Source organism: Phalacrocorax aristotelis, chromosome 1 (assembly GCF_949628215.1).
Source record: "Phalacrocorax aristotelis chromosome 1, bGulAri2.1, whole genome shotgun sequence".
NCBI lineage: Eukaryota > Metazoa > Chordata > Aves > Suliformes > Phalacrocoracidae > Phalacrocorax > Phalacrocorax aristotelis.
The window spans coordinates 196,385,464-196,399,748 of NC_134276.1; the positions used below are offsets into that span (position 1 = coordinate 196,385,464).

The 14,285-nt window shown below is 41.2% G+C and overlaps 1 protein-coding gene across 3 annotated transcripts in view; it reads left to right on the forward strand.

The window, feature by feature from the left end:
* The window catches only part of MAPK11 (mitogen-activated protein kinase 11), a 32,078-nt gene extending 26,419 nt beyond the window's left edge, over positions 1-5,659 (forward strand). For all 3 annotated transcript variants that reach the window (XM_075081234.1, XM_075081236.1, XM_075081235.1), the window contains 3 exons: positions 120-198; positions 1,585-1,758; positions 4,988-5,659. In XM_075081234.1, the coding sequence (XP_074937335.1) occupies positions 120-198; positions 1,585-1,758; positions 4,988-5,061 (327 nt within the window). In that variant the 3' untranslated portion in view covers positions 5,062-5,659. The remainder of the gene's footprint in view (positions 1-119; positions 199-1,584; positions 1,759-4,987) is intronic.
* The last annotated feature ends 8,626 nt before the right edge of the window (positions 5,660-14,285 follow it).

Sequence of the window (14,285 nt, forward strand, 5' to 3'; positions counted from 1 at the left end):
AGGTTTCCTGTGTATAAGAAACATAAAAAATATTACCTCTGTTTTTTTAGAATTGATATCATTACTGTTGGCCAAATCTAACCTCTCTGCATGTGGTATGTATATTGATTTATTCCTAGGCAAGAAAATACATTGAATCTCTTCCACATATGCCTCAACAGGACTTGAAAGCAGTATTTCGTGGTGCCAATCCATTAGGTAAGAAAGTCAGACTGATATAGATTAAATCTTTCACTAACATAGGAACTCAAGCTTTCCTTTGCTATATGATCCCATATAATAATGACCACACCAGTGAGAAGAGCATCACTTAACCTTTCATCCTGAGAATGTTTTCCCTTCGTGAAGCCTGTGTCTTTTGTTTCTGATGGAGATTACGGGAACCTCCTAAAGGAAAACAGTCTGTAAGTGAAAAGCAAAACCCAGCTCTATATAGTAGGAATAAATAAAAATGTCACGGGGTCTAGACTAGAGACATCACTTCTGGCTCAGGAAGGCCATGACCTGTAAATTGCTGGCAAGCAAAAGAATATACCAGGAAGCATAGCTGTTTGAATGACCCTTTTGAGTATTATTTCCTAGGAATGTATCAGCCATTGTTGGACACAGGATACTGGGCTAGACAGGCCCGTGGTCTGATCCTGCACAATTGTTTTTATGTCTAACCAGTTGGTTCTGCCTGTGCAAAAGAGATATTTCTGTGAACTATTTCTTGTGACATGGCAAATGAGACATTTGAGTCACTAGAGTCATCTTACTACAGAGCCTGGTCAGTTCCATCGAGTGTACATTAAAACGTTGTATACAGGAAAGTACTATGAGTTAAAATGTTCTGAATTTTTTCTGCGTATTAAAAGACAATTTTACTTTTACAAATACAAGTAGCTGTGAACACTTTCTGATAAAAAATTGGATTTATTTCCATGAAGTACATGAGACCATGCTACATATTAATGTCATAAAGGCAAAGTAATGACAGTGCTTATATGAAAACGCTAAAAATCATTCTTATATAATATTTTAAATAGTTATTATAAACTTCCCATATCAAATCAATTTCAGCCTTACAGATCTCTCTCATTTCTAATATTCTGCAACTTCAAATATATTTTCTTTATCCTGGGTCCTATAAAGCTGCTTTGGGGTTTTCATCTGATTATATCATTGGTGCAGCTAATTAAAAGTGTTATCTTACAAGCAATTTTAAGTTACTTACATTTGCACTGATGAGGACCACATTAAGCACACGATGCACAACACAGGATATTTAACTTTTAAGCATGCAGAGATCTTTTCAGAATGAAGGCTGTGGGTGTCTGAAGACGAGAATCAGATACCAAATAGGCTATAATGAACCTTTGTGCATACCACAAGCAAACCAGAAGCTGCCTTCAGCTCTAAAAATTGTACTCACAGTATAAAATCTTTAAAACTTATTTGTTATACTGCCTAAATTTTGTGGGTTTTCCAATAACGTTAACTGTGTTTAAGGTGAGTGAAAACAGATTGTGTGTAAACAGTTGCCTTCTCTTATTTCTACATGGTCTCTTCTGGCTTTGAACCATGTTTCTCTTTTTCCCTTAGCTGTAGATCTTCTTGAGAAGATGCTTATATTAGACAGCGATAAAAGAATTACTGCCTCGGAAGCACTTGCACATCCATACTTTGTACAGTATCACGATCCGGATGATGAACCTGAGGCCGAGCTGTACGATGAGTCAATAGAGAATAAGGAGCGAACCATAGATGAATGGAAAGGTAACAGAACTGCACACATTAGTTAAATCATGCAGCAGAACAAAACCTTACTTAAGTAACAGTTTTCCTCTGTTTCTAACCAGAGCAATTTGAACTCTTAAGCCTCAGGGAAAGAAGATAAGTCCATGTGTGTGCTTGTGGGAGTGGAAAGGTAGAAGGGGTTGTGTTTCCTCTCTGGATTTTGCTCCCTTCCTCTATCCTATCATCTCCTCACTAGATTCCCTATAGCAGGTTTAATCTTAACTAAAAGCTGATGCTATTTACCAGGTAAATACTGCACGTTCTGTCTTGCTTTTGATTTTCTAAGTCAGATCCTCAGCTGCAGTAACTGTCCTAGGGCAAGTGACACATTTGGGATTCTGGTCTAGCTTTGTTCGGAACCAGAAATGAATATTTCCCACACAGATGTGTATTTTATTAATCATTCTTTAGATAGCCGAGTAATTGAGATTAATAGACAACCCACGCTATTGATCCTGTTTGAGATGAGAGTTGATGATTTGACTTGGGAGTGACACCGCAAAACCCATCCTTGAGAAATATTGCAACAACCTTTTTTTATTAGTTAATTCCATGCTTGCATCATGATCATATTGCACTGCAGTATCACAGAAGTAAGGTGACTAAACACGAAGTACATGGAAAAGTACAGTCCAATTTCATCATTGTCTAATGAGGATATATTATGCTAAAAATACCTTACTAGACATTTTAAATTGAGAGTAATGTTCTAGGAAACTAATTGTTCCTGTTTATCAATATATTCCTTTCCTTGGCTTAAGATGAAGTATGTAGTCTGTAAGATAAATGGTCTTCTGTTTCTATTTTTATATTCTATAACTTTTACTCCAGAAAGGTTCGATAAAAATGTATTAGCATAGTGGGTAGGTTTAGGATGGAAAATACCGACCTCCCATGCCCTTCCACTTGTGCCATGTTTTATGCTGGGCATTGCAGGGCAGAGAAGCAGACTGACTACAGCAAATAGATCTTAAAGAAAGATAGGAGCAGGGTCATGGGTCTCTCTACAATAAAGCAACCTCCTAGAGCCCTGAAAAGGGTTTTCTAGAAGCCTACTGCATCTGTACAATCAAGGAGGATTGACTGGTATCACTCACTCCTTACACATGCTCTCCTCTGCAAAACCTGGCAGCATCCAGCACCGCCCATACATCTTGGTTATTGAGAGACATGTGCAATTTGCTGCTGTACTTAGGAGTGGATGATTTGTTTTCTGCTACTTTTTCAGTTGGTTTGAGTCTTTAACAGGAAAGTTTAACAATTTCCGAGTCACGAAGCTGATTTCTGTTTGTGATGAAACTCCGTTGAAATTATTTCAGGAACAAACTTAGCTTAACACTTTCTGAACTGAAATAAGGACTTGAGGGTGAATTCTCTAGGAAGGACAGTATTGTATTTTTCTACATCACTGTCCTTACTAGAACTGCCGGTCAAATTCCTTCTTTATACAGGGGTTAAAAAAGGCCTGAGACAAAAATCTCAAAACTGGCACGGGACATGCAGCTCTTCATCCTGGCCATATTTTTATCTTGGGGCATAAACTTTTTATTTTCAAGTACAGTGTGTGTCACATTTAAGTAAGGTGACATGAAAAGTGACCATTTGCATAAAATGTTTGTATTGTTGATGAAATATTGACCCAGTTTCTCAAGATGTCACTGGTGTGTTTCCCCTCTTCTTTCTGTTCAAATTAAAAATCGGTGGCGCTTGGTCCCACGAGGGACTGAGCACCAAAGTAAAATGAGATTTCAGACAGTTTGTCTTACACGTTACGCACCTAAGAGTTTCCTTGGCCTCCATTGCACACTGCTGAGGCTGGCAGCTCAAGCTGATAGATTTCTTTCTGACATGTTTAATTAGTTAGAAAATATTTCAACATTTTAGAGGCCAAGAGTATGTGTTTCAGAGTTGAATGCTATGCACTCTCTCCCCTTAGCTGTTGCTCCAGTTGCACATATCTCAGTGTAACACCTGTACGCTCTGCTCAGTAGGTGGCATGAGGACCAGGTAAGGAGCTTCATAAACATACACTGCACGGCCAGCAGGAATAATTTCTAACACAGTTCCAGGTGTCTGATTTGTGGGGATGCTGGCTTCCTCCGAGTTCAGTCAGGACCACTCTAGCTCCTACGTGGCTGCTGTGACCAGATGCTACTTAATATAGCAGCAAGTCAATCACTGAGTCACCTAACAAATACTTCTGCCTCAGGGGTTCTGCACACAGAATTTCTTTCAGAGAAATCCTTCACTGAAGCTGGCACGCTGGTCACCGTACACCATGCCACAGCATAATGCAACCAGAGCATAAGCAAGATTCAGCCTGCAGATTTTTGCATACTTTTTAGAGGAGTGCTGGGTCCATTTGCAGGTGTAGCAGCTGTCTCAGGTCTGTTTAATAAACAAGCTAATAGGTGCAAATTTGGTATGATTTAAACTCAATGTTGGGAAAAGAGAACCTGAAGCAATGCATTGTTAGCATATATTTATGTGTGAACAGGATTTGGTCCCCCTGACGACATATTCCATTACTGTGCAAGGCACAAAACAGGACATGACTGTCAGCATGAAAAGATAAAGGGCTGTTCCTAAAGCAGGGTAAAATAGCAAGGAAACCATGTTTCCAGCTAAGCCCTTCTTGGTGAAAACAAAACTGTTACATGCTTCTAAGATAAAAGAAAATTTTTTTCGTAGAACATTAAAATTCAGTTAGTTATAATAAAACATTAAAAAAAACCCCAAAACCTAGATTCCAAGGCATTAGCGCAGAATTGCGAGTGATTTATGTTAAAGGCAATTGACTGAGAGAATGATAAAGAACATTCTCTGCAGTTAAAAGTGTACATTTTAAAACCTGTTTGGGTGCTTTTATAGATTCCATTTTCCATTACATTTTGTCTGTTATTACATCATTTTGGCAGGTCATCTGACAGCATAATTGATGTTTCCATTTCAGGGCCTGTGTGTTTTAGTAATTAGCTGAAGGGGACAGACATGTTGTACAATAACAGTATTTGTGAGTCTAATTTGTAATCTGAGGTTAACAGAAGGATTCCTGGGGAACTCAGTCTGGTTTTGGATCTGGACTCTAAAAAGGCTGGAAATACAAACTACAAGTTGCATGTATCCATAGAACTGTTTTGCCTGGAATATTTTTCTTTTGAAGAGAATATCACATAATTCTTCTCTTTCCCGTACACCCTCTCTACAGAACTCACCTATGAAGAAGTGATTAGCTTTAAACCGCCCGACTTAAAAATGGATAGCCTGGAGATAGAACAGTGAATACAGGCAGCTCTGTCTTGCCTTGCTGCACTATGAAGACTGCTAAATATAACCATACAATTTAACCTGTGGTCAGATGTAGATTTTACTGTCCAAAGATGTTGGAGAAGATGTGGAAAAGCAGATGCATTATACAGAAGCCAGATGTCTGGTTTGGGTGGGGCTTTTTTTGCCTTGTAATATGAATGTATTCCCAACTCACAAAGGGTGATAAAGAACTGCTTCATTCTGACAAAATTATGCACTGAGTTGTGTCGAGCTGTGTGTTCTGCATGTTTCATTTTATCAGTTGTATTGCCAAAATAAAGGTGACTTTTAAAATTAATTTTAAAATTGTACATTTAAAGCATGAATGTGTACAAACATAAACATAGAAGTCCATACAAGCAATCAGGGTTTTTTTCTGGCATTTTATCTGTCTGTTTTCATATTATTTATAGTTAGTGCCTTTATGAAGAGAGGGGCGTGGTAGTGAGGTAGACAGAATTTGCATATGTAGTCATGTCTGTGGTGGTCGTACAAATTTACTGGATGTCTCTCAAGCGATCTTAACACCAACTGAAAGTCAGTAAAAATAAATCTGTGTCTTCTGTTGCCATTCAAGTGTCTGTTCTCGTTATTTTTCCCATGTATATATATTTTTTTAATCTGCACCGTACCCATTTGTGAGACTATTTCACTTCCCGATGGTACTCCTAACCACGCCATCAGTGGAGTGCTGGTGCGTTTGCCCGAGTTTACAGGAAGGTGCCCTGAAGGCACTGCGGCAGATCCCTGTTGTCTTCTGCCGGCTTCAGCAAAGGCTGTCGCACATGGCAGTGCAAGAGTACTCAGTTCAGTTCGCAGCTTTGAATTCCATATTCCTCATTGTCTTATTTTCCTCCACATAATCCTTGGGAAAATAATCTAATAATTGCTGTTGGAAGACATGACAAAACAAGATTTAAGAATTTTTATGTGAAAAAATATCCATCTCATCAGAGTTTCTTTTTAAGCAAAATTTTAAAGGCTTTCCAGCTCTGAAAAGTTGGAAAATTAAATAACAAATTGCAGGATCCAGCAGATACTGAGATTTCTTAAAGAATTAAATGTATCCGATTCCCCCATTGAAGGTATAATACTGAAACAGGAATATCCTTTGGTATGAGGCCTCTTGTGACGGCTGTGTCTTTCTACATACTTGTGATTCACAGTTCAATGTTGTTTATTTTTGTGTCTTGTTCTTGCTTTGTCAGAGTCTTATTTTGGAAGTGGCTTTTTATAAAGCTACTGTGATTCTGTGATAATATTTAGGTTTTCTGTAGCTCTTGTCATTGAGATTCAGTTGTACAGCTATTACATGAGGTAATGAATTCTACTGCGTTTATTTACCTTCCTCTGTATCTTTTTCTATGTAAAAAGAAAAGCTTTTTCTTAATAAACAGATTTTAAAAAATCAAGTCCAAGAACTTTGATTTTTCAGAGATACTTGATACATTGTTTGTCTTCTTTGAGAAATAGAAATAAGCATTCCCTCTCGAAAATGTGCTCCTAATTTGTGGACTAAGTGCTGGACTGTTTTTGATAATGTGGGCCATTTATCTGATACTTGCATCTAGTGGAATACAGCCACTTGTATTCAGTTTGCTGCAAGGGATATTAATCTGAAAGTAAACACCTCTGTGGGTTTCTTGCAAGTCCGCTGAAGTGCTGTCTGGCTGTCATTACTGTGGCTTCCTACGAAGCTGGATGAGGCCTGTAATGGTCATGCAATGACTGAATTTCATTATGACTAAAATAGGCGAAAAGGTTGTAAATCCTTAAATTATTTGTCTGACTACATAGTGAAAATAATCAGTCATGTCTTAAATATATTTTTTCATTTGTTTGTTTACCAGTGAACAGAAAAGTAGCTCAGTGCTCTATTTTCTTTGATAATGAGCTCGTTAGCCTGTTCTGCTGCTCTGTTCCAGCTGGAAGAGCAAGGATGAAGTAAAGAGATTTCACAAGAACCTCCTGCATCCGACGATAATTAATTTAGTGTGGGATTTGTCCCATCATTTGTTTAATCTGGTTTCCTGCCTATGAGGGTGGCCGTCGCCAAATGTTTTGAAGGATGTGTAAAACTGTGGTAGGCAAAGACCAGAGAGTCTGCTCTTGCCATAGCTCTGCTACCTGAGGTGGAAAGAAGGTTTTACTTCACTTCCAAAATTTGTGTTCTGGCAGCTCTGAATCTTCCTCTGAATATTTCCTTTTACATTCAGAGATGTAGGGTGTTTTCTGGAGATAAATTATGTAGGAAGAATACAGTCATAGCAACATTTAAACTAATCAAAGGTGACAGTAATGGGCAACAAGGGCTCAGCTATTTTTAATGACATACCATCAAACCCCATAAATCATCTCATTTTAATGTCAAGAAAAACAGTAGGGAGAGAGAGACATCTTCTTCCTAGATTTGCAAAATGAAGGCAATTTCTTAGACCTCAGAAGCCACTAATTAAAATATTTTTCTAGAGCAGGTAACCGACTCCCTTGTGGTAACCCAACGTGGGACTGCAGTGTGGCGAGTTTATCAGTTTACAACAGCAGGATAGGGTAATTGGAAAAATGGGACCCCACTGGGACAGAAAGGTGGAAGGCTTAGCACTAACAATGCTTATCGTTTGAATAGGGATGGAAAAAACCATTTGTCAACCAACACAAAGAGGCGAATGGAGGTAAACATCTAGGAGTCAGGGCTTTGTCAGGCTTGGCAAACCTGTATGGCAGATTGCTTAAATTTTAAAGAGTAAATAAATATAAAAGTAAGGATTTTATCATATTAAAATTTATTTGCTAAGAATTTCTTTAATGAAGGCATTGTTTACATGGCCCAGATTTTATTCCAAAACTTGTAGTGGAGCCTGCTTAAACTGTGGGCTTTTAATCTCCTGACACCACTCTTGCTCTCATTATTACAGTCGTGCTTTTGTAGGTCCTCTACACATTGCACGTATGTTTGAGGAGACCGCTGTAGGTTTTAGCCCACACTAAGTTAGGCTGCTCATCGTCCCTGACCACCTGCGAAGCACAGGAGGGATGCTCAGAGGAGCATGGCTGGGCAATGCTAGCGGAGGAGGTGGCTCAAGCTTCCAATGGGGGAGAACTCAACTCTCTGAGGGCTTTCTCTGGCTAATTACTGTCATTGTTAACAATTTACTTCTAATCTGAATTTACCTAATTTCAGCTTTCAGTCACAAAAGCTTGTTATCCCTACACCTGCTGAATTGAAATCACTTCTAGTGTGTATTATCTCACTCTATAATCACTGTTCAGTGCAACCCCAAGTCTAGTAATTTTATCATCACTGGAAGCAAAAGCCCTTGCAAAAGGAAAAAGAAGCCTTTTGCATGCATCTCAGCCTTCTGACATGCCTAAGTATACACTACACTTCTTTTAAAATCTGCATCTTTATTTTTTAAGCTGTCTACTTCACCAGCACTGAAGCCCAGCAGCAGGAAACTGATCTGCCACAGCCAAAGCAGAAACAAAGACAAGACTAAAGCAATCTCTAATTTAAAATGTGCTAATAGAAAAAACAAGGATGGATTAGAGGAAAAGCACAGCACCAGAGGGTATCACATACCATAAAACACAGAATTCCCTCCTCCAAGAACATATAAAGTGGCTACACAAGTATGAAACAGCAGGTTTACTAATAACTTTGGGAATTTATAGGGGGGAAAATAATAGGAAATTAGGTAATCAACACTGATATATGAAAAAATATAGCATGTTCCAGGAGGTCAAGAGCCATTAATTAGACAGCATTGTTGCAGAATTCCCATTAGTGTTCTCACCGTGTTTTTGATGTGGGGCAAAAGATGAAAGCAAGAAGGAAGGAGGGTCAGTACACTGCAGGATCCAACGCAGCAAGCTCACCCTAGGGACAGGAGGGGGACAACCCTTTCAAAGAAAAACTGCTGGCAGCAAAAGCACCTTTGACAGAGGTGGGGAGCAGTCAATACAAACGTCACTTCCTTCCTTTCTTCCCGTCACATGTCCTCCTGGATCATACAAGAAAACAGACCTCTGCCTGCCTGACTCTCGGGACCTGGTCAAAGATCGGTCTGTTCAAAAACTACCATATGCAGCTGCAGGTACAGATTACTTAAGTATCCTTTGCCACACCTGCAAATTGCTGACTTGGCCCAAGAGTCCCTGACAGATGAGCAATGGTAAAGATTTAGCTCTTCCTAAAAGAGAATTGCACTGTAAAGTGGGTAAACGATGTCCTTTGGTAGCAGCAGAAAGGAATTCAGCCTCAGTAAGTTCAGTCTCCTTAGGAAGGAATTAATAGCAACACCTCTGTTTGCTTTAAAAGCCGCTGCTTGTTTCTCTTACATGTGAATCGTGCTGCTAGTGTTTATGGATGTAGTGCAATTCTCTAAGGCTGGTCCTTAGAAAATTGGCACGCTTGCACAAGTGAGAGTACCAAGTGTCATTAATTTATGAGTCTAGGCAAAAAGCATAAGGGTTTTTAAGGGACTAGCACCAAGAGACTCAGAAAGCTGCATTAGCGCAGCTGCCACTGACCTTGTTTCTGCTGTAAGATAAAATATTGAACTGATATGCCTAAAAGGGTCTAAGTTTTCCCTACAAGGAGGGAATATATTGTGAGCTTCCTGTGTGAACACTGATTTTTCAACCAATCCGACACTTAATCCATTAGACGGGAAATTTCTACATAATGAGTGAAACTGGTCAATTAGGCTTCAGTCTTGCATGCATACAAATGCTTCATCTTGCACTCACCTAGTCCCCCAGCTTCAATAATTGTCACAAATTAAGATGTGTAGCGTAGCACAGAGGTTTTAGCTAGTCCTTTCAGGTTCCAATTTGATCACAAGTAATACTGAACGCAGTAGAAATATTGAATCACTGTGGTGGCCCTGAGGTAAATATATGTTAAATCTGCCTTAACTGGCAGCCTCCACCGAGCCACACTTTGCACCTTATAGAATAGTATCCTGTAGATTAGCACTAAGATAATATATTCCTATTTCATACTCATTTATTAATAGAGCCCAAAGGCTCAAATCAAGAATAAACCCTAGTTAGGTTACATTCCATGCAAAAATAACACACGGTGCACCTGCCCTGTCCAGATCTCTGGAAACACAACAAATGAGTGCAACACTAAGGAGGATAGGAAAGATGGGGTAAGAGTACCCCCAAGTTTTCGGTGATTTAAATGTGTGATGTGCACCACTATGTAGTGACAAATAAGCACGGCCATCAGTCAGTGATATACCTTAATGCTCTTTTCGTATGATCTTAGCATTGAAGTAAGGAAACTCTTCAATGCAAGAGTATTTTTTCCTCTGTGCACAACAGCACCTCAGACTGCAACAATCTGTGATAGTTTAAAAACTAAACTCCTACAGTTTATTGTAGGAATGATTACAAGGAGGACCTTTAGCCAGGCCTTGAGGAGAAAGAGTTGGGCGAGTGTTAAAAGTAGTTGGTTTATACATAGCTGTCTGCTACCCCCGACACCAGGCCTCGGTTCCTCCACCCTCCTGCAAGCAGGGATAATGGGGTAGTAAATAGCGACTTAGTAAGTTCTCACTCGACCTCTTGAACAAATGAAACGGCCAGTTTAAAAAATAACTTTTTTAAACAATAAAGCACTTAGATGGAGCACTTAGATGGTGCATATTTATTCCTTTCTGCTGATGGCTGAGTGCGGTGGCAGCATGGCGAAGACCCCAGGGGTGCTCCATGTCACAGAAACTGGAACTGAAGCACCCTGCTCAGGGGTCAGAGCGACAAAAACAGAAAAGTTGTGAAACAGTTGGCAGCATCTCCACTGGGGAAGGGCGGGGACGCAATAGCATGAGGATATTTTCAGATTAAAACTGAGATTTTTTTTTTAATGTAAGCTTTACTTCTTGTCATAATAAATAAAATGGACTTACTTCCTCCACGGCAATGTATGTAAGTAGACAAGAAAAGAGTACTTCCTGAAGGTGGGGATAGAAAGCTGGTTAAAACAAAAATATCCTAGGAATCAGCTTTTGATAATTCAGCGAGTTTTTATGTTTACTGACGTTTAAGGTGCATTTTACAGAACTAAAATATTCATATCTGAATTGCTGTATCAAGAATAAAATGACCATGTGAAACACATCTCATAGACACAAGCAGACAGAAAGGTGGGAAGATGCTTGATTTTTCTGAGGACTTTGTATGATCGCCTGCTCTCCCCAGTTGAATCTACATTGCCTGTGCCTGGACTGGGGGATGAAGGCCCCAGTCCCTCTCCCCGCTCACACAGACGCACCTCCTCGCCCCGGGCCCAGCAGCCAGCCCACAGTTTGGCCCCTGACAAACAAAGCTGTGTCATTTTATCACTGCTAACACACAGTTTGTTGTGAGCAGCGTCGCCGTCAGACTCTCTCACCAGACTCCCACACCTGCAGAACTTCTCAGGGAAACATGGTGAGCTTTCTCACATCTCTCTTGCAGAGCTCCTGCTCCAGCACCAAAGCCTCGTGTCCAGGCTGGAGCGTAAATTGACTTCTCAGTCCCCAGAGGGATTAGAAAGACTACTGTACATATCCCATCTACCTCATATGCTTTGCAGCCGATGGCAACCTTCCGACACACTGAAAGTTGGGTCTTTAAAAAAAAAAAAAAAAAGAATGTATCAAAACAAATGTTTCCTCATGGTAACAACATTGCCATCCTTCCATTTACGGGATAGGCATTAGGGAAGTGGGATTCTTGCATCCTTACTGCATTTATTACCTTTTACTCATGATGTCTGAAGAAGGTCCCTTTTTGTTCTATAAACTTTTAGATAAATGTATGCCAAAAGCAGAAACATCTGCTAGCATTCCTTCTTTTAATTTACCCTGTCAAGCACACACTGCCTGGGATAAGATATAGCTGTAGTATCCTATTAGTCTCATTGCAACAGACTGTCTTTGGGAAAACACATCACCATATACGCAGCTGAGCCTAGCAGGACACTAAAGCTCATGCATTTTGTGACGCTGCTACAAGACCTACCAGCTGCGCAGGGATCCAAGTTTCTCCTCTCCTCCTGTCATAGACGCTATTAATGGTTTTATCAGACAAAGCTTCCCTTCTTACAACAGACTGGATTCCCTAATCTTTCAGTAAGTTTATCGGTTCATCTGCTGTATGTGTGACTTGATGAGAAAAAGTGGTCTTGTATTTGACCTATGCTGCTACTTCATCCATCTACAGCAAAGTACACCTAAACACTTACGTGAAGGAAAAACATGGGGAAAACGGCATGGGCCAATTTTGTGACTGAATTTAAAATATCTTACAAAAGTTGCTCTGTGTTATTCAAAGCTTCTGCATATGAGTGATGTTGTCTTGGTGCTGGGTTAGTACTTTCATCCACTCTATCAAAATAATCTACTTTCTGTCTTGATAGAAAACAAGTAGTAGGACAGCATCATTTTGCCACAACCCGATAAGGAAAAATAAGCGAGGGATCAAAAGCAGAACTAATCCTTACTGCACTAGACATATATATTTGTCATTAAAAGTAATTTAACTAATGGACTGACTCAAAACTGAGTGGAAGGTAAAGCTTCTCTATCCTTCACCTCACCCATACCACATTTCACTCCAGCTATCATCTGAATAGCAAACACTGCTCGGGACAGCAGATTTTAAAAACAAACACTTATCATTAATCTAAGACTTGACACAAGCCTCCCATTACCTGCCAAATGTCAGAAGGCTGGTTCCGTGCTGCCTAAAGCAGGGAGTCAAACGGCTCAGCAGAGAAGCAGCGCTGAGAAACAGCTCCTGTACCCGACATGTAACTGATGAGAAGAGGGAGGTCAGGGCTGCTCTTCCACACACAGTAGTTAGGCATGAAAAGGTCTGGGCCCATGGCAGCTGCCACAAAGGCATTGGAACAAGGAAACTTGGCCAGATTGCCCCTTTTGAGCTAAGCCATGAACTGAACTCCAGTCACAGCAAATCTGAATTATCTAACCTCAGCAACATTGCTTAGGGGTGAAGTCAGACAAAACAAAGGCTTTTCCAGACCCTAAAGAACAAGAATTTTAATTATATCCACACAGAGAACATGTAAAACATTTTTTTAAAGCAGGTCTTTGCATTGCACGTGCCGGTCCAGACCTATTTACTATGGAGATACTGAGAAGGTCGCTATTCTCCATACTCCAGCATGGCAATTATTTCAAGCTGCTGCTTGAACAGTTTCTTGTCTCTCCAGCCATGCACGGGACCACTTGCTCTGAGCAACTGAATCAAGTTGTATGCTTGTTGCTACTCAACTATCAGAAATATTGTTGAAACTTGGGGCCTGACCCTGGGGTGAACTAGGAAGTCCTCAGCTGTACACCTTGGCGTGAGGGCCATTTGGAAGCTCCCTTGCGCACACCCAGCTCTCATCTATTACAGCCCCTTACACTACAGAATCACAGAATGGTAGGGGTTGGAAGGGACCTCTGGAGATCACCTCATCCAACCCCACTGCTTCAGCAGGCACACCCAGAGCACGGGGCACAGGAACGCATTCAGGCGTGGTTTGAATGTCTCCGGGGAAGGAGACTCCACAGCCTCCCTGGGCAGCCTCTTCCACTGCTCTGGCACCCTCACAGGAAAGATGTTTTTCCTCATGTTTAGCTGGAACTTCCTGTGTTCCAACTTGTGCCTATTGCCCCTTGTCCTGTTGTTGGCCAACACTGAAAAGAGTCCAGTCCCATCATCCTGACACCCGCCCTTCAGACATTTATAAACATTGATGAGATCCCCCCTCAGTCTTCTCTTCTCCAGGCTGAACAAACCCAGGTCTCTCAGCCTTTCCTCATAGGGGAGATGCTCCAGCCCCCTGACCATCTTGGTAGCTCTCCACTGGACTTGCTCAAGCAGTTCCCTGTCCTTCTTACACTGGGGGGCTTTCAACACTCATGTAAAAGTCGGCTGCATCTTCTCAGACCCGTGAAACCTCTCAGAATCCGAGCAGCGGAACCGCAGAACAGGCCCGGGGTGAAGCGCAACAACGCGGCCCGCCCGCAGGGAAAGGGGGCCGGGGCGGGTTCGCTTCCAGCCCCGCAGCACGGACCCCGCGGGCAGCCGCAGCCCCGGCACCTGCTTCCCGCGGCCCCGCCGGGTCCCCCGTGACCCAGCCCCGGCCCCCGAGCACGCCTGCGGCCGGCCCCGCCGGCGGAGGGAGGAGACGCGGG